This window comes from Orussus abietinus, unplaced genomic scaffold (assembly GCF_000612105.2).
Source record: "Orussus abietinus isolate OABI.00-Male unplaced genomic scaffold, Oabi_2.0 scaffold83, whole genome shotgun sequence".
NCBI lineage: Eukaryota > Metazoa > Arthropoda > Insecta > Hymenoptera > Orussidae > Orussus > Orussus abietinus.
The window spans coordinates 59499-76686 of NW_019394253.1; the positions used below are offsets into that span (position 1 = coordinate 59499).

The 17188-nt window shown below is 45.5% G+C and overlaps 3 protein-coding genes across 3 annotated transcripts in view; 2 read left to right on the forward strand and 1 right to left on the reverse strand.

Moving 5' to 3' along the window:
• Positions 1-144: 144 nt before the first annotated feature.
• LOC105703475 (ubiquitin-conjugating enzyme E2 G2) lies at positions 145-1931 on the reverse strand. The gene is made up of 4 exons (XM_012431894.2): positions 1796-1931; positions 1594-1675; positions 1286-1404; positions 145-1073 (listed from the first exon to the last, which is right to left on the reverse strand). Exons 1-4 carry the CDS (start codon positions 1836-1838, stop codon positions 814-816), a joined length of 504 nt encoding a protein of 167 aa, XP_012287317.1. The 5' UTR covers positions 1839-1931; the 3' UTR covers positions 145-813.
• A 321-nt stretch (positions 1932-2252) lies between these two features.
• On the forward strand, positions 2253-4634 carry LOC105703476 (DNA polymerase delta subunit 3). The gene is made up of 3 exons (XM_012431897.2): positions 2253-2386; positions 2568-3018; positions 3099-4634. Exons 1-3 carry the CDS (start codon positions 2333-2335, stop codon positions 4004-4006), a joined length of 1413 nt encoding a protein of 470 aa, XP_012287320.1. The 5' UTR covers positions 2253-2332; the 3' UTR covers positions 4007-4634.
• A 7992-nt stretch (positions 4635-12626) lies between these two features.
• LOC105703468 overlaps positions 12627-17188 on the forward strand; it is a 112101-nt gene continuing 107539 nt past the window's right edge. The window contains exon 1 of the mRNA XM_012431886.1: positions 12627-12817. Coding sequence (XP_012287309.1) covers positions 12746-12817 — 72 coding nt within the window. The 5' untranslated portion in view covers positions 12627-12745. The remainder of the gene's footprint in view (positions 12818-17188) is intronic.

The following is a 17188-nucleotide window of genomic DNA, read 5'->3' on the forward strand; positions in this document are numbered from 1 at the left end:
GGAGGGGGTTCATTGCATTTTTAAGCTGAATGGGCTTAATGAGCGCAATTAATAATTAATCCCCTGTGAATAAAATATTTTATTGCGCTCTAGGTTTTCAGGATTGGATATGAAGATTTTGTCTAGTTGAGGTTAATTTCGAGCTTCTCTTAAATTGGGTAACTGTAATTCTGTTTTTTTTTTATCTGACGACGGAAGAAATAGGAGGGACATTTTTAACATTCGGGGGTTGTAGTAAAGATTACAGATGTACAAAAATATACAGTAAATGATTTGCATTATGTATAGGCTACTGGTTCGGCTATATATTAAATAGATTTGATAGGACATCTCGCTATAATACTTGTAAATTACAGACCATTGCGTTAGGCTCGATAGTTATAATTCCGAGAGCGTTTACTACGTTACTGCGCATCGCTAAGTCTCTTTTCATCTCATCTCCGGTGATACAACGGCGGAGAAGGAATTAATTATTCTCGGTTTACCGTAACTGCTTTCTCGGATGTTATTTCCTAATTAATTTCCTGGTAGAGGTTATGATTCGGCGAAGGGCCTTGAATACGGTCTTACCGTTGTAAATTGAACGATAAACTGTGGATGGTTTTCTTAAATCCTTGTCCGCTTGGTTGTATCATGAGTAAGATTAATCCATTTGGTAGTGCGTGCTCTAAGGTTTGGGTCGAACCTTAGCCGATGATTTTCAGCATGGTTTTATTCAACGTATCGTACACTGAAAGCCGTAAACAAATAACGAATAATGATAAAAACATCCAACCATAGGGGCAACGTTACTTCGTATGGGTCGCAGGAGTCCTATGTGACGATTCCGAGAGTTTTCCTTACGAGTTTCTGGGCCACCCTTTCAAACTCTGCCCGGTCTTCTCTCCACATTTTTGCTGCGTCCACGTTAGCTCCGCTTTCGTCATTTGGCTCGGCTAGCATACTTACTACGCTCAATAAGATTTTCTCCACGCTCTGCACGGGACTCCACCTCTCCGCGCTACTTTCATAGCCCATCGGATCATCCCCAGGAGCATGTAGGATACTGATGCACACTCTCCCATCGGCATATACTACAGAATAATTCCAAATAAACTTCTACGCATTTGGCAAAAATACCAAAGTCCTTAAAGTCTCGCACCGGCAATAACGGAAACTAAACTTGGAATAAGGATTGCAACGTCCCCTTGTGACGATGGAAATATCTCTTTTAGGTTAAATCGTGACGTTTCACACGAGACTCTGACTTTTAAAAAAGTATAAATCCTATCAAGGCAGTGCTTACTGTTCGGATGAAACATCTCGCAGGTGAACTGCATTTTTGGAGGGCTCAGCGGATAATCAGGAGGAAATATCAACTTGGCGGGAAACACTCCGCCCTCGAAGCACGTCCCTTCGGGCCCCCTAAAGAAAATGAAGCCATGAAGAAACTTTTATATCAATCGACAATATCAAAGCAACCATTCATTCCGTCAATGATTAGTTACACGTGAAACAATAATATACATTTACAAATTGCTGTGTCTAAACCGATACAGCATACGCTACCTAATTGTACGTTAACGAACTAAAGCATGAAGGCGGAAAACCTACGTAATTAATGCTTCCCATTCGAAGAAATTTTCTTCATTAATCGGTCCAGCCACAATACCTTCCGGTGGGTTTAGAGTTAACTCTGAAACATCGATACCCAGTTATATTACTCAACAGCTCTGTGACGATGAAATTAATGTTACATGTAAAGGATGCATAAATTACAAATTATTAATTAGGGGTTAAAAGAATCGAGCCTCACGTTTATATTCGGCCATTAAACGTCTGAGCGCTGACCCTGCCATAGTTTCCGTCTATTTTCCCTGTTTTCCTATCTAAACGAATCGAACACCATCACCAATCGTCATTGAGTACAAGCAGCATGAGTTGGGAGTCTCCATGGCAATTTCGATCGACCATTGCACCAAAAGTAAATATTTTGGCCACCAGGGGGTCTATTACGTAAAGCAAATTGAGCGAAAATGTGAAAATGAGGAGCTCACGGTATTACGGAACGTTTTTAGTGAAAAAGAATGGTAAAAAATGCTTAGATCCTGCTCGCTGTTACTCATATTGAGATTTTAAATGGTCCGCCGCTCCGCCATATTGGATTTTAGTTCCTGCACTTCGGGGACAATGATAGGTGGCGCTTCGATCTAGGGTTCCAGCTCTACACGGAAGGGTGTATTTCCTCTCGTATACGCGGGAAAAGTGTTCTTGGTTAGGTTTCACGAGACGCACGTTTGATACAATTTCCGATTAAGGAATTCACTTGAAAAGTTTATTGTTACACTATACAATGGATTCTTATATGGAAATACTCTCTGGATATGTCTACGACGAGGACAAATTGGTAAGCTGTTAATGAGTATTATAAATAATTGCCGGCATTTAATTCCATCTCTCGAGGTTATGTCATTTAAGGAACTTATGTATAAGCAAATTATAATTTATAAATTTTATCCTTTTGATAATCTTGGATATATTTATAGGGGAATTGATTTTATTTTATTTGTGGGAATTTATGATCCTAGGTAACCTACAAATGGCTGAGCAAGGAATTGGAGGTTCACGTGAACATTGCGAAGCAAATTCTCTGGTCATTTCGAGAGAAGCATAAAGATCGAGGTGACATAGAATCTACTTTTATGTTAATGGGAAATCTCAGCGACGGCAGTATGCGGGTAGAAGTCGTGGGGGAAGCCAGTCGAGAACGGGAAAAGGAGAAGTTCACGACTCTCATATGCGAGCACATGTACAGCGTGCAGAAATCGTTACCTGATATACAATTGTTATGTATTGCGGGGGAAGGGGACTGCCGATTTAGTGCGATTAAATGTTCGGAAAGTGGTCTTTTAAGTGACGAAGAATACCAGAAGTTGATGTGGGGTGACCTATATAAAAATGTCCCGCAAATAAAAAATGATCAGCCAAAGAAATCGACGGACAAAACACTGTCTGCCTCTTTGTTCGCAGAAACGGATGGTAAGGAATTGTTTCGGTGTTAATTTTCAAAGCGATTTTTATTCGGTAAGGAAATAGATATAACGTTGTTGCATTTATAGGACCGGAGTCCAGCGACGGGAAGGAGCCTATTTCTAACATGCCAAAGAAGTCGACTAAGGCACAACAAGATACGAACCCCCTTTCCAAACCTGAAAATCAACAGAAGCATCTGACTTCACCTTCAAATACTGTTGCGAGTAGTAAAACGGAACAGGCGAAGAAGACTTCTCCTGGCACTATAAAGAAATCGTCTACGAAAGGTGGAAAGGCAACTCTGCCCGTTAAAACTGGGCCGATAAATAGCTTTTTCAGGAAAGCTACCCAGAAACAAGAGACGCAGTCTACGATTGCAAGTATTTCCAAAGCGAAGAATGAGATCGTGAAACCTGTCGAAGATGCTGCCTGCGATGCTATACCGAATAAAGATATCTCTCCGAAACCAAGCAAGCCCATCCTGGAAGAGAGCAAAGAGCAGAAGAAAGTGAAAGAATCCAAAGAGAGTAAACCTAAACAAAAGAAGTATCGTGGGACCAAAAGGAACCGTAGTCAGGAAAGCAGCGATGCAGCCAAGAAGCGAAAGCGAATCATTGCTGCTCCTGTTTCAAGCGAAGAGTCTGCCACCAGCGAGGACGAAGGAGAACCTTCTCCAGGATTCCAGGAAGTACTGCCTTCACCTCCGCAAGAGGTTCCTTCGTCTCCACCAGAGGTTCTCAGAATAGCAGGTAGAGCTACCGTTCGTAGAATAGTTGACACAACGTATGTCGACGAGGATGGCTTCCTTGTTACCGAGAAGGTCACTGTCCACGAGGTATGTTCAGACCAGGAAGACATTACACCAGAACCAGCGAAGAAGGAACCCACTCCGTCCCCTGTACAAGCGAAAGGAAAAAAGAATGCGAAGAACTCGAAGAACAGTACTTCGAAGACGAAACAAAGTACTCTGACCAGTTTCTTTAAACCATCGTAAGGGGAATTTGTTTTTTCTTTAAATCTCTACTATCTTATTTTTTTTTATTGATTGCATTTTGTTTTTGGATGAATGTTATATTAAGGGGTTCGATCGATGAGTTTGAGTTAACTACTTTGTTATATCTTCAAGTGTAACGATAAGCAGAGTGGCTGGTAATATCCATTTGTGTACCGAGGGAACACGCGAGGAGAAGCATGAGTTTGCTCCATCCCTTAACGTTATTACCAGCCACACCCTGGTGCACCCCTGGTCATCAACCCCGACATATTTATAGCACACGCGATAGGCCAGTCAAGGGTAGAATTCGACATCCTCTCCTGTCTACAAAGCGAATCATTCATTTTAAGTGAATTTCCTTATGGGCGCCATCTTGGAGAAAAAGAAGAAATTAAACCTCCCAATCACCCTAAGAGAAAAACAGCTGATAAACTTAATTCACAAGGAAAGGAACAAAAGAAACTCGGTAGAGTTTCGAGCCAAATGCATTTTTCAGCGAGGAACTCGTAGCGTTGAGCGATGCGATGCATTATAGAGAAAAATTGTATAAAAATTGATTAATGAGCGGAGGTTAACCCTTTACGGCGCGGGATTTTAGGAAATACAAAGGCCTACGTTGAAAGGAAATTTTATTTCTTTTTAAATTGGATATTCAGGTATTAGAAAGGTGGGACGATTTTAATTAGAATGTGCCTTAAAAGGGTAAATGATTATGCTGGCGATGGATCCGCGGTTTAGCGCCAGTGGCGCCATTTTGCGGTGGCGGCTACGCGGGGAACTAAAGCGGAGGAAGAGAAGGAAGAAGAGTGCCCCCGTGTCTCGCATACATATTCATCGGCACTTTCCTGGCGTCCGTATATTTATTTTCACTTCCTACTTCCAAGGCGTGGGTCGCGAGGTTATTAGAGAGTTTTATTTGCCAGCAGAGGCTCTCGGATACCCGGCAGTCGTTTCGCAACGCGTGGAGATTGCGTTTTTATATTCGACAGGATTTAAGGTGATATTTATATCGAGCGTCGATAGTCCGTATGAGTTAATTAGTAGTATAAGATTAGTATTTTTTTTAACTGATTAAGTCAGGGCTAAGGAAAAACCCGACGTCCTTCCCACGCGTACCGAAGGGCCTTAACAATCCACGAAAGGTGGGCAATGAACTTGAGCAAGGGCATTCTTAAAAGGGTCTTTTCCAGAGTTTCCGTCGAAGACATGGGACGATTTTTGGTGAACACATTTTTTGACCTTCCAAAAAATTCAGAAAAATTTATATGGCGACTAGTCGTCGCTCTAGGGTTTTTTTTTTTTTTAATCCGTGGCCTACATGACCTCCAAAAGGGTTTTTCGAGAGTTTCCGTCGAAGACATGGGACGATTTTTGATGAACACATTTTTTGACCTTCCAAAAAATTCCCAAAAATTTATATGGCGATTAGTCGTCGCTCTAGGGTTTTTTTTTTTTTTAATCCGTGGCCTACATGACCCCCAAAAGGGTTTTTCCGAGAGTTTCCGTCGAAGACATGGGACGACTTGTGGTGAACACATTTTTTTGGCTTTCCAAAAAATTCCCAAAAATTCCTATGGCAACTAGTCGTCGTTCTAGGGTTTTTTTTTTTGTAAATCCGTGGCCTACATTACCCCCAAATGGGTTTTTCGATAGTTTCCGTCGAAGACATGGGACGATTTTTGGTGAACACATTTTTTTGGCTTTCCAAAAAATTCTGAAAAATTCCAATGGCGATTAGTCGTCGCTCTAGGGTTTTTTTTTTGTAAATCCGCGGCCTACATTACCCCCAAAAGGGTTTTTCGAGAGTTTCCGTCGAAGACATGGGACGACTTGTGGTGAACACATTTTTTTGGCTTTCCAAAAAATTCCGAAAAAATTCTATGGCGACCAGACGTCGCTCTAGGGTTTTTTATGTGCATCCGCGACCTCCGTGACCGGCCATTTCACTAGTGCCTGCGAGGGCAGAAACCCTGAACCTTCGAGAATTTTCCCTGCCAATGAGAATGCTCGACTAAAATCTGACTTCCTCCCTCCACCGAGCCTTTCAGCGTCAACAATATAAATACCAAAAAACCGAAATATTTCTGAAACTTCTCTCCAAACCGGGTACATCAAATTACCTAAGACATCAACACCCGATTGTGGAGGCTCTAAGGGGAGAGCCCGCTCCCCGTGAGATTTCATTTAATTTCACGAAGTTTCTTTGCCGAACCGCCGGCCATTACTCTTGCCGTGGGTTTTAATAAAAAAAAAAAAAACTGTAAAACGGGTTTGTTAACGTCGCATGGAGAACCGAAGTCGGCGCGCCGTTCTCGGGGATATGACTGTCTCGGAGATGTCGGACTAATGATTACGAGTATCCTAACGTTATCGCGACCTGAGGGGCCGCCACGGTGTTCTTCGGGTTCCTCTTCTCGAAGAAGCTCCGTGGGAGGGTTCGCGATCCGAGGACCGTTGTCGCGTGGGCCTGTATCCTGTACCTCCTCCATTTGTCCAGGTATTTGTATCGTTTATTGCCGACCTGGACGTTAAGGTGATCTGAAAGGGTGATATATACCTACGGAAACATCAAAGTGTCTATGAAACTTTTCCCCAAACTGGGCACACCGAATTATATTAAACATTAACACGTAGCCAGGCTCTGCTCGTGGGATTTCATTTTTCGAAATGAAAAAAAAAAAAACAAAGGCTCTTCGTTCTTGTCCGAGATAAATGGAACGTTTCCTCCGGAAAAATCACACTTCACGATCTGCGCAATTCTTAGAGCGACTTTAAGGATACTTTCTTAACGCAAAAACGTTTAATTGCTCATTATTCGGCGGACTGTGAATCATATTCTTCTCGAATTAATTTATTAAATCCATCATACGGGTAAATTCAAGGGAGAGGCACTTCGCTTCCGCACTTAAACCGTGAAGAGAGCAATTAAACGTAACGAGCTGCGAATCACGGCCCACCTTTTTTTAAACAATACCTGGCAATTTGCAGTCGATATAGGAGACTTCGTCGCGTTTATTCAACGTGCGTGCAATTTCCGGGGCCACTAATAGAAGGATTGTGTTCAGGGATTTACAGGCGGGCATGAGTACAGCGCCAAGTACATATGCGCACTTAGAAAGAGAATTCACAGTCGTGAATTCTTTAAAAAAATGTGTATACTTGAAAAATGGGCCTGAAGAACGCGATGGTCGGGAGATTTCATTTTTCAATATGAAATTGCATCTTCGCATCACCCTAGGAGGATACGAAAGGCGCTAAGAAATTTAATAAATTAATTATCGATGAATAATTAAATTTCATGGGTTTAGGGACATATTTTAGGGCCTCTACATCCACGTGGGGAAATTTGAAACGAATCGAAACAAGGCGATTCTATTCCAGATTTAATTTTTCAATATAGAAACGCACCTTCGCATCACCCTAGGAGGACACGAAAGGCGCTAAGAAATTTAATAAATTAATTTTCAATGAAATATGAAATTTCATGAGCTTAGGGACCTACTTTAGGGCCTCTACATCCACGTGGGGAAATTTGAAGCGAATCGAAACAAGGCGATTCTTTGTTGTTCGGACGAGAGAGCGGCGTAAATGCGTACGAATGCGTACGTATACGTAAGTATATGTACGTATACGTACGTATGCCTACGTACTCTCCCGGACAGTGATCAATATTTAGCACAGGACAATGCCGGACTTCGCGTACCAAAGCTATGTCATTGGCGCGATTGTTACGTAACGCGGTATTACGTAAATGTTAAACCCAGGATCACGCCGTCAGCTCCAGCGACAGTGCTGGGGAAATTCCCCCAGAGTCTCCCTAGCGCTTGATCAAAGGAGAACGCGCGTTGCTCCTGAAAATGATTCCTGGGAAACGAGGGAAATTGAAAAAAAAAAATGAGGTTTTAATTGATGGGACGTCATACAGGCATATAAATGAAAATCCCGGAAATGGACTGAAAGGGTTGGGGAATTTTGCGAAGGCCTTAAAAGTTCCCGAAGTTCTTCGCTTTGCCAGAGTCGGCCTTCGATGCGGATGCGGATGGATGCGGTGGTTAGTCCGATTGTCCGGTCGTGGATTTTTATTTTTTATTTTTCTTTACCGTTGAAAAAGGAGGGGAAAAAGATCGGCCTCGCTTCTTGCGCGACATCTGGTACCCCGGATAAAAAGTGCGCGCACACCGGATGTGAAGTCGCGCTCCTCTAAGAGTTTGCGATGACTCATCGGCTGAGATTTCTTCCTTTTTCTTCTGCGTCCTCGTCGTCGCATCTTCGGGTAGAGTATAACATGGAAGAAGGACGCTTTCTTGGCGGCGAAGGAGGTCCTGGGAGAAGGATGCGCGGCTATAAAGGGGACGTATTTCGCGGTCTTCGGGAAAGACGCGGCGGCCATCTTGGTTCCCGTGTCTTCGGTCTTAGAGACTAAAGAAAAGCTGGAAATGGCTAACTTTATCCCCCCCTGAAAAAAAAACCAAGAATAGGATCGCGAGGAACATCCTTGACAAAAGTCCTATACTAAGTCTCTGTAAAATAATTACTGGAGTCATGTGTGCCCATAATTATGAAAGTGGTCTAAGTCAAAATTGAAAAAGTTATTTCACGCCACATTATTTCAAACGAAATTAATTCAATGTAATTTCGAAACAAAAAATATATGACTTAGGACGTTCATAATTATGGGCACATATCACAGTACCAAATAAGTACGTCACTTAGCTCTTTGAGGATCGCAGGTAAACCACAGGTAGAAGCAATTATTTGCAATTATCCATTATAGAAAAGCTGGAAATGGCTAACTTTATCCCCCCCTGAAAAAAAAACCAAGAATAGGATCGCGAGGAACATCCTTGACAAAAGTCCTATACTAAGTATCTGCAAAATAATTACTGGAGTCATGTGTGCCCATAATTATGAAAGTGGTCTAAGACAAAATTGAAAAAAAAAAATGAGTATCAATTATTTCACGCCACATTATTTCAAACGAAATTAATTCAATGTAATTTCGAAACAAAAAATGTATGACTTGGTCTGGATAATTTCAAGGGTTACCGATGGAGAGTTCAATGCCTGAAAGCAGATGGCGGATTGAGTAATCGAAGGTGGAGGCGCTATCCTTTTTTTAGCTGCTTCCCAGAGAGATTCTGGGACCCTGTACTTGTTGTAAAGTCAGGAAAGTGATTGCCGATTCGAGTCTTACTATTTTCAATTAAAAGTTGACCGGGATGCCGTGGAAATATTCGGAAAAAAAAAAAATGTCTACAAGGTAAACCTCGTGGGAAGTTCCGAGGGGATCGATTCCGGTACTGAACGGGTGCGGTTTATCAATGTTAATAATCGGCCGTAAAAATGCGTAAACTGTTAAGCGAGGTCGGAGGTCATTAAAGTTAATTCCCGAAGCTCATAAAGCCTTTCGACGGACGCTCGGAATTATCTAATAATAATTCCCAGGGCTTTGTTCATTCGGTCGTCGGTATTTCTTCCATCAGCTCTAGTAGCACAAAATCCTATATTTTCTACATTAACAAAAAAATAAGTACAACAAACCTTCTGAAGTAGCAGTAGTAATCGGTTTATTTTTACAAAAAAAAAGAAAGACCTAAAAATCATTTTTCACGTTCAACCTGCTAAAGTTATGAAAAAAAAATAATGTATTTTTATTACGTGTTCATAAATTAAGAAATATAACTTCTATACGTGTTTATAAATTATTTAAATGTGTCATTGAGATTTTCAAGAAATATTTAGAAATTATTCTACATCACTGGGGAGAGATTTCTTTCTTCGCGTTGCGACGTTTCGCCTGCGAGAACATAAATTAATGTAAATTCGGAACTTTGTACATTGTTTTTTATTGAACATTCAAGGTTTGGGGGGGAAAATGCTTTTGTGGAATACCTCGAGGAGCTTTTCGTTGAAAAATTCTTCTCTTCAACCCTGGGAACCAAGATGGCGTCGTAGCCGCCATCTTGACTTCCCGGAGAAGAAGTTAACGTCTAGGAATGACGAGTATGGTTGTGATATTATCGACGAATCCCTTTGAAAGCCAAGATCGTCGTCAAGAGTTTAACACGAGCCGGTCGTAATCCATTACGACCTCGGCCGGTTACCTTTACCTGTCCCGTGGGGTCCCTAGAGGCCCTAGGGTTATTCCCTAGGTCCCCCATGGCCCTCAAATGATCGTTAACGGCCCACACCAGGGAATGGATCACTAACATGGATTATGGCACCCCAAGAAGGCTCGATGACTTTTCAGCTTAGCTATTTCTTCCCCTTCTCCTTTTTTTATATCTTCCCCCTCTTAAATCCATCGTAAAGTGAAATAACCCCGTGAGCAAATATTTCCAGAATAATTTAAAAAAGGGGGAAAAAAATACTCTTAGGACATAAGGTTGCAGTAAAATGATGAACTTGATATTCGAAGGGTGAACTTCCCTTTATCGAGGTCGATTAAATTTCTTACCGCCTTTCGTATCCCCTTAATTTGGATGTCACTAGACTTTTTTGATAGACCGAGGACCGCCTCGAGGAATTCTCCTCCAAGGTCTTCTTCGGCGGCAACAACGGACGCGGTAAAGCGGCGTCGAGAACGATCGTAAAGATCGTCGCTCGAAGAGCCCGGTGTATGCCGAGAGGGTAAAAAAAATTGAAAAAAGGAAGAAAAATGCCGAGCAGTCTGTTCACTCCGTGCCGACACGAGTCTCTCGAGCCGTGTCGGCCCTCGATGAATCCTCCTCCACGGTCAAGGTCGCCGTCTGCTGCACAACCTTTCCACCCAGGACCCTGACCTCCGATTTATCGATTAAATACCCTCGATTCCTCGGAACAATCGTCCGGTATCGGGATCGAAAGGAGTTTCAAGCGATATTGAATTAACCTTTTGGCTACTAAGAGCGCGCAAAGGTGGCCGGCGTTTGGTCGAATATCCCATGCACGGTCAGGGGAATCTCGCCCTTACGTCGAAATGCCTCCGGTTAAGGTGATGTGAAATGGTCATTCTATGTAAATAAAGCGTAAGAGTAGTGATTGAACGTTTCTCAACGTGTTTCACGTCACCTTAACCCTTTGGCTACTAAGAGCGCCTGACGTTTGGTCGAATATCCCCTGCACGGTCAGGGGAATTTCGCCCTTACGTCGAAGGTGTGAGACCCGGCGTGCTCTCGAGGACGCTGGACACGCCTACGAGTTCCTCGGCTTTGGCTTCCGCCGTCGTCCCTTCGGGTCCCTTCGGGTCCCTTCGGGCCCCGTCGGGCCCCGTCGGCGCTCGGATCGGCCGGTCGACGTTCGGCGCGGCGCGTCCGTCAGTCGTCCCTCGGCAGCGAACGCGTACGGAGCTCCCGGGAGCGCCAGTCGGTCGGCACGCGTCGCGCCTCGCCGATCCCCCGCAGTTCGGTCGCGTTCGGTAGCGCTCGGCCGTTTCCGTTAGCGCTCGGCCCGGGCTGCCGAACTTCGTAACCTCGCACGTGCGCGGCCGCCCTTCCGGTCGGGAGTTCGCAGTGCAGTGTCCGACGCCGACCGGTCGCCGAGGCTCTCTCTCCCGACGGGACATTCGAGGTTAGGTGAGATATGCAGTTTGTCGAAGGCGGATTTTTTAACCGCGTCTACCGCGGGGTATCGACTACCACCCTCAGGGCACTCGTATGTCTGGGGTTATAGGGTCAGCAGTTAATTCAGACACTAGGTGTCCATTAGGGTTAAGAATAGAACCTAGCGTGATTAAGGCGAACTAAAATCCCGACTCCATTGTTCGAAAGTCCAACGGAATGTTCTGGGATTTCGTTAACGCGGTAAGTCGGGATTTTAGTTCCTTGCGCGTGGTTTTACGGCCTGGTTTACACCGGGAGCTTGGTACGTGGTTTAAGGTGATTCGCAAAAATCGCTATATGCATGTAACGCCTGGAAATATGTATAAAACTATTTTTCTCGAGGAGATAATTAACTGGCGATTTTAATCCACGGTTAATCTGGTTGTCCTGGCATTGCGGATTTCATTATTTTTGAATTAACTAATCATTGGTAAAAAAAATATTTAAATGGTAACCACGGATTAAGGGGATATAAAAGGATTATTATATGCATTGTTACGCCTGAAAATATTTATAAAACTTCTTCTCGAGGAGTTAACTTACTGACGATTTTAATCCACGGTTAATCTGGTTCTTCTCCTGACAATGCGAATTTCATTGTTTTCGTATTAACTAATCATTGATTAACAAAATATTTAAAGGGTAATCCCGGTCATCTATCCATACCGAGTAATCATCTACACCTAGGGTTTAGGCCACACAATTTCCCTGTTATAGGATTAACTAATCATCGATTAAAAAAAAACATTATAAGGTAATCACGGTCATCTACGCACATCGAGTCACCGTTTACCCCGAGGGTTTAAGTCGAATAATTTCCCTGTTTTGAGAATCAACTAATTGGTTAAGGAATGAAATGAACACTTTCATTTCGATCGGGGTTTATCGATATAAATCGATACCCGGAGCGTCGGGAGAGCTTGCCGACGGAGTGCGACCTCGCGTACTTGTCGCGATACTCTACCGAGTCACGTGACGCAGGGACGGGGATTATGACGTCATGCCCGGTGACCATCGAGGAGGAAATGGCTCTTCGAGGTGTAACCCGTGACCCGGTAGAAATATTAATCCTTCCTCCTCGATCGATCCCCGAGTTTCGACCGCTCGCCCCGAAGATGGCGCCAAGTGATAAAATAACGTGGATTAAATAACAATCAACATGGCGTACGTCCTGTGGCGGGTCTTCATGAAGAAGTACTCCAAGGTGCGGCTGGGCATCAGGAATCTACCGGTGAGTCTCTTCTCGACGATCTCGGCTCCGACAACCTGGAACCCTGTTATCCAGGATATTTAACAGGCTTCCCGATTGTGCCATATTATTATTTACTTAATAAGAAAACCATAGCCGCTAAGAATAATAATTAAGAAATGCCGAGAATGGTCATTCAAACGTTTTCGAGGTCCTGGGAGACTCTGGATTTATCCTTTGGCTGCTAAGAGCGCCTAAAGGCGTCCGACGTTTGGTCGAATATCCCCTGCACGGTCAGGGGAATTTCGCCCGTATGTCGGAATGGCTCCGAGTAGGAAAACACTTCTTTGGTACAATGAAACCCTTTTTTCGTTCCTCGGAGGCTTGCCCTTGGAAATTCCTGGGTGGAGGGATGTTACCGGTCATTTGATCGTCTCCTTTTACGCCTTTATGCCGCGCATGCGCCTACGAAGTGGCGCCTCAGCGAGAAAGAGAGAAAAGGAGCGTCGATGTGCGGCCGCAATTATCCAATTACCGGTCGCATTAACTCTAGTTACGGTCTAATAATTACACCGCGGCGGAATGCATCGACCTTCGGGCTACGTGTGCGGCCAAATTACTCAGACGGGGTGAGTGCGCCGCCCCAAGTACGCCAAGTACACTGCCATTCATCGGTGGTTACCTCGCGGACCTACTGCCCTCTCCGGCCGGGCGGCGAACTAATGGCGGGAGTAGCGTGGAATTTGAATCGCCCGAGGGGAAAAATGGATTTCCTAAAGAAAATAAATAATGAAAATTATTTAAGTGGTCCCTAAGTCACTTAAGGTGAAGTGAGACACCCTTCAAGTCAGTCGATTCGAATACAACACCTTTCCTTTAAGGGTGTCGGGCCAAAATGTCCGAAACTCACGTTAAGTGACTTGGCGAGGTCTTCTTTTACGCGGTGTTCTCGTTGGGGATTTGGCTTTTGTGGGAAATAAATCCCACGTGCGAATAGGTATCGCGGCTTTCCCTCGGATTCCTGCCGATCCTCCGGGAATATAAAAAGACATACGGAAAGCCGCGATCTCGTGAGAAAAGCCTGTAAAGGAAGAGTCGATTCCGCGATTCTTCGAGGCTTTCCGCGGCCATTTATAAGGGGAAACTTTTCCGCGAGGAAATCCGTGGGATCGGGAGGTGCGTCTAGCTATCATAATTCACGATTTCTGAATAAAGAGGAGTGACGTGCTAATTGTGTGCTAATTTTCCGCTGAATTAATTCATTTTCTACGCCCCACCATTCCTCCGAGACTTCGAACTTCAGGGTGGCCGTGCTGGCTTGACGTCGAGGCGCTGTTCACTTCTTAAACAATACAGATAGTTAAAAACAAGTACACCAAATTAAAGGGGAAATTATGCGCTAAATTTGTGCTGTAATGGTTTTTTTTCACTACACCGACCATCTTCTCTAAAAACTCGATTTTTATTCCGGGCGTGCTGGCTCGCTCCGATGGGACAAACGGGCGATTGTGTCGCGTTAATTCTCTAAGTAATTCGTAACAGTCCGTTCGTGTAAACGGGGCCAATGACGGTAAATGAAATCAAGTCGCGGCCCTCTTATGTGCCGGAAGTGCCGGGGCATTTGGAGCCGGATACATAAGTAAAAAGTTTAATTGCAATTGGCCGAGAATGGCCATTGTCTTCCGTCTCGTCGGCGCAAGATGTATTTACGCCTCCGTGTATGTTCTTTAACCAAAGTGGACTTGTACCGTTAAAACCACGATAATTCCGATTTTAATTCGTCTTAAGGTGATACGAAATGGTCATTCTATATAAATAAATCGTAAAAGTACTGATAAAATTTTTCTCAACGTGTTTCACGCCACCTTAACCCTTTGGCTACTAGAGCGCCTGAAGGCGCCCGACGTTTGGTCCAATATCGCCTGCACGGTCAGGGGAATTTCGCCCATACGTCGAAGTGGCTCCGTGTACAAAGGGTTAAGGCCTCCTCCGAGTGTGTGCCGGGTAGATGCAACCGGACGTAACGCTCATTGCGTACGAAATAACGAGGTTTAATATCGTCGGCCGATCGTACCGATATGAGGAAACGCTCAGGGAATTTCGCCGCCATTTTCGAAGGAGCCTCTCGCCACATCCTCCGATTTCTATCTGCTCCTTGTCGCCGACTTCCTTATTGCCTCGTTTTAAGGCCGCCGACTTTTCAACGACTTTGCCCGTGGGAATTCCACGGGAAGGAAAATATGTCGATGAAAATCCCTTTTTTCTTTGAAAAAAGATAAAGAAAAATCGGCGATTTTACTTTATCTTTGGGAGTCCCAGTTTGAGAGGGCTTTTCGAAAAATGGAGCGGATATAGGGACGTGGCGATCGTCAGATGACGTGTAGTGACGTCTTAAAGTAGTTAAAAAAGGCCAATTGAAACCTAATTACCTAGTTTCCTGGGGAATATACTCACGGCGATTTACCGTCGAGACATTCGAGACGGAGCTTCGCTCTCTCGCAGATGGATGTCGCCACGCGCCTGCAAATGGCGCGTTTACATCCTCCCCGAAAACCAACTAGGTTTAAACAGTGATATATTTCTTAAACATTTGACAATACCGATATTTCTTGCATATTACGCCGATTGCGAATTACCCTGAGCTTTCCTTTAGTACGGTACAAACGGTGCGCACCCATTTTTCAAGGTAAAGTGTAACACGTCGAGAAGTTTGACCGACGTCGGTAAAACAGGTTACTTAGGTCCTTATTGGTATCGACAGCCGTGACGAATTGTTACATTTATGTTTACGTTGGTCTTTTACGGTCTACGTTGAGAATTGTACGAACCGAAGGGTTCCATATGTAATTTCGGTAAAGTAATGCAGCCTTTCGATGCTGCGTGCGGAACCTCATTACGCATGCGCGGCCCGCCACGTCCGATAATTCGCTCAGTGCGCCGACCAACCTCACCCTCGCGGGTTAACCGGGTTCACCGAGTCCCCGTGGAAGGCTACCGCGCTGGACGCGCAGCGAGGAGGCCCTGGACACGGGACCGCGAAGGGTGGCGGGTCAGTCGATATCGCGCCGCCGGAGCGAGCGGGTCGCCCTAACCTCTCCCTCCCCGCGGGACCCGATCGATCGCCGGCCGGACCACGGGACTCCGCGAGGAAGAGCGAGCGCGATACCTGGGGAGAGGTTAGAATCGATAGGGTGCTGTCCGCGAGGAATGGGGAGCGGCGGGAGGGTATGCTAGGTGGTCGGCAAAGGGGACTCCGGGTGTTAGGTGGGTGGGTGGAGGTGGTTTCTATCGAGGGACTCCTCGGGGATGCTCTAGAGAAGGAATCTAGGTGTTTGGTGGGAGGCTGGAGGTGGTTCCTATCGAGGGACTCCTTGGAGATGCTTTAGAAAAGGGGTCTAGGTGTTTGGTGGGAGGCTGGAGGTGGTTCCTATCGAGGGACTCCTCGGGGATGCTCTAGAGGTGTTTGGTGGGAGGCTGGAGGTGGTTCCTATCGAGGGACTCCTCGGGGATGCTCTAGAAAAGGACTCCAGGTGTTTGCTAGGAGGCTGGAGGTGGTTCCTATCGACGGACTCCTCGGGGATGCTCTAGAATAGGACTCCAGGTGTTAAGTGGAAGGCTGGATGTGGTTCCTATCGAGGGACTCCAGGTGTTAGGTGTGAAGTTGGAGGTGGTTCCTAAGTACTCCTCGGGAATGCGCGGTGACTCTGCTGACGCAGGTGTGGCCGGGAGGTAGATGTCCTTCCGGTCGCTCGCCGAGAGACCCGGTCTCTCGAACTCGGCGCGCCCGGGGTCTAGTAGTCAGGCTGGTTCACCGACCCGGGATATGTTGGGCGAGCCGGGACTCGAATCGATAGGCGAATCGGGAGGATGGGGTTACTCCGGGGGATGCGAGGCGCGGCGATGGACCAGGGTGCCCTTTGCAGGACGATTTGGCTTAGCCCTCCTCGGGGTGAAGTGACTTGTCGATGAACCTGGGACTATGGGACTTACGGGTGTCTCCAGTGGTTTGGGTTTACCTGGGGTACCGCTTGGAGACGAGGATCCGGAACTTGGGACTTTCGTTGGAACGAGCATCGACGAGGATCGACGGTCCAGGTCCCTGGAGTATTCCGGGGAATCCGGGAGGTCGTCGATATCCTTCGCGGCTCTGGAGACAAGAGCCTTCGAGGATGGGAATACTGTGCAGTCCTGGCCGGTGCTGCCGCGGCTCGACGAGTTCCCGAACGAGAAGTGCAAGCATTAGGTCCTGGGGGAAAGAATAGAACCTACCAGGAGTGACTCTGGACGACCGGGAGGATACAGAAGAACTGACGAGGCCAACAGGATGAGTCACTTCGACTGGAAGCTGCTGCGCCGGAAGAAGGTACCCCACCACAATGACCTTCCTCCATCCTGAGTCTATGCTCTCGCCCA

Coding starts and splice junctions, on each gene's coding strand:
- LOC105703476 (XM_012431897.2), top strand. CDS start 2,333: ATGGATTCTTATATGGAAATACTCTCTGGATATGTCTACGACGAGGAC. Junction 2,387..2,567: donor TCTACGACGAGGACAAATTG/GTAAGCTGTTAA, acceptor TTATGATCCTAG/GTAACCTACAAATGGCTGAG. Junction 3,019..3,098: donor TTTGTTCGCAGAAACGGATG/GTAAGGAATTGT, acceptor TTGCATTTATAG/GACCGGAGTCCAGCGACGGG.
- LOC105703475 (XM_012431894.2), bottom strand. CDS start 1,838: ATGGCAGGGTCAGCGCTCAGACGTTTAATGGCCGAATATAAAC. Junction 1,676..1,795: donor TTTAATGGCCGAATATAAAC/GTGAGGCTCGAT, acceptor TCGATGTTTCAG/AGTTAACTCTAAACCCACCG. Junction 1,405..1,593: donor GAATGGGAAGCATTAATTAC/GTAGGTTTTCCG, acceptor CATTTTCTTTAG/GGGGCCCGAAGGGACGTGCT.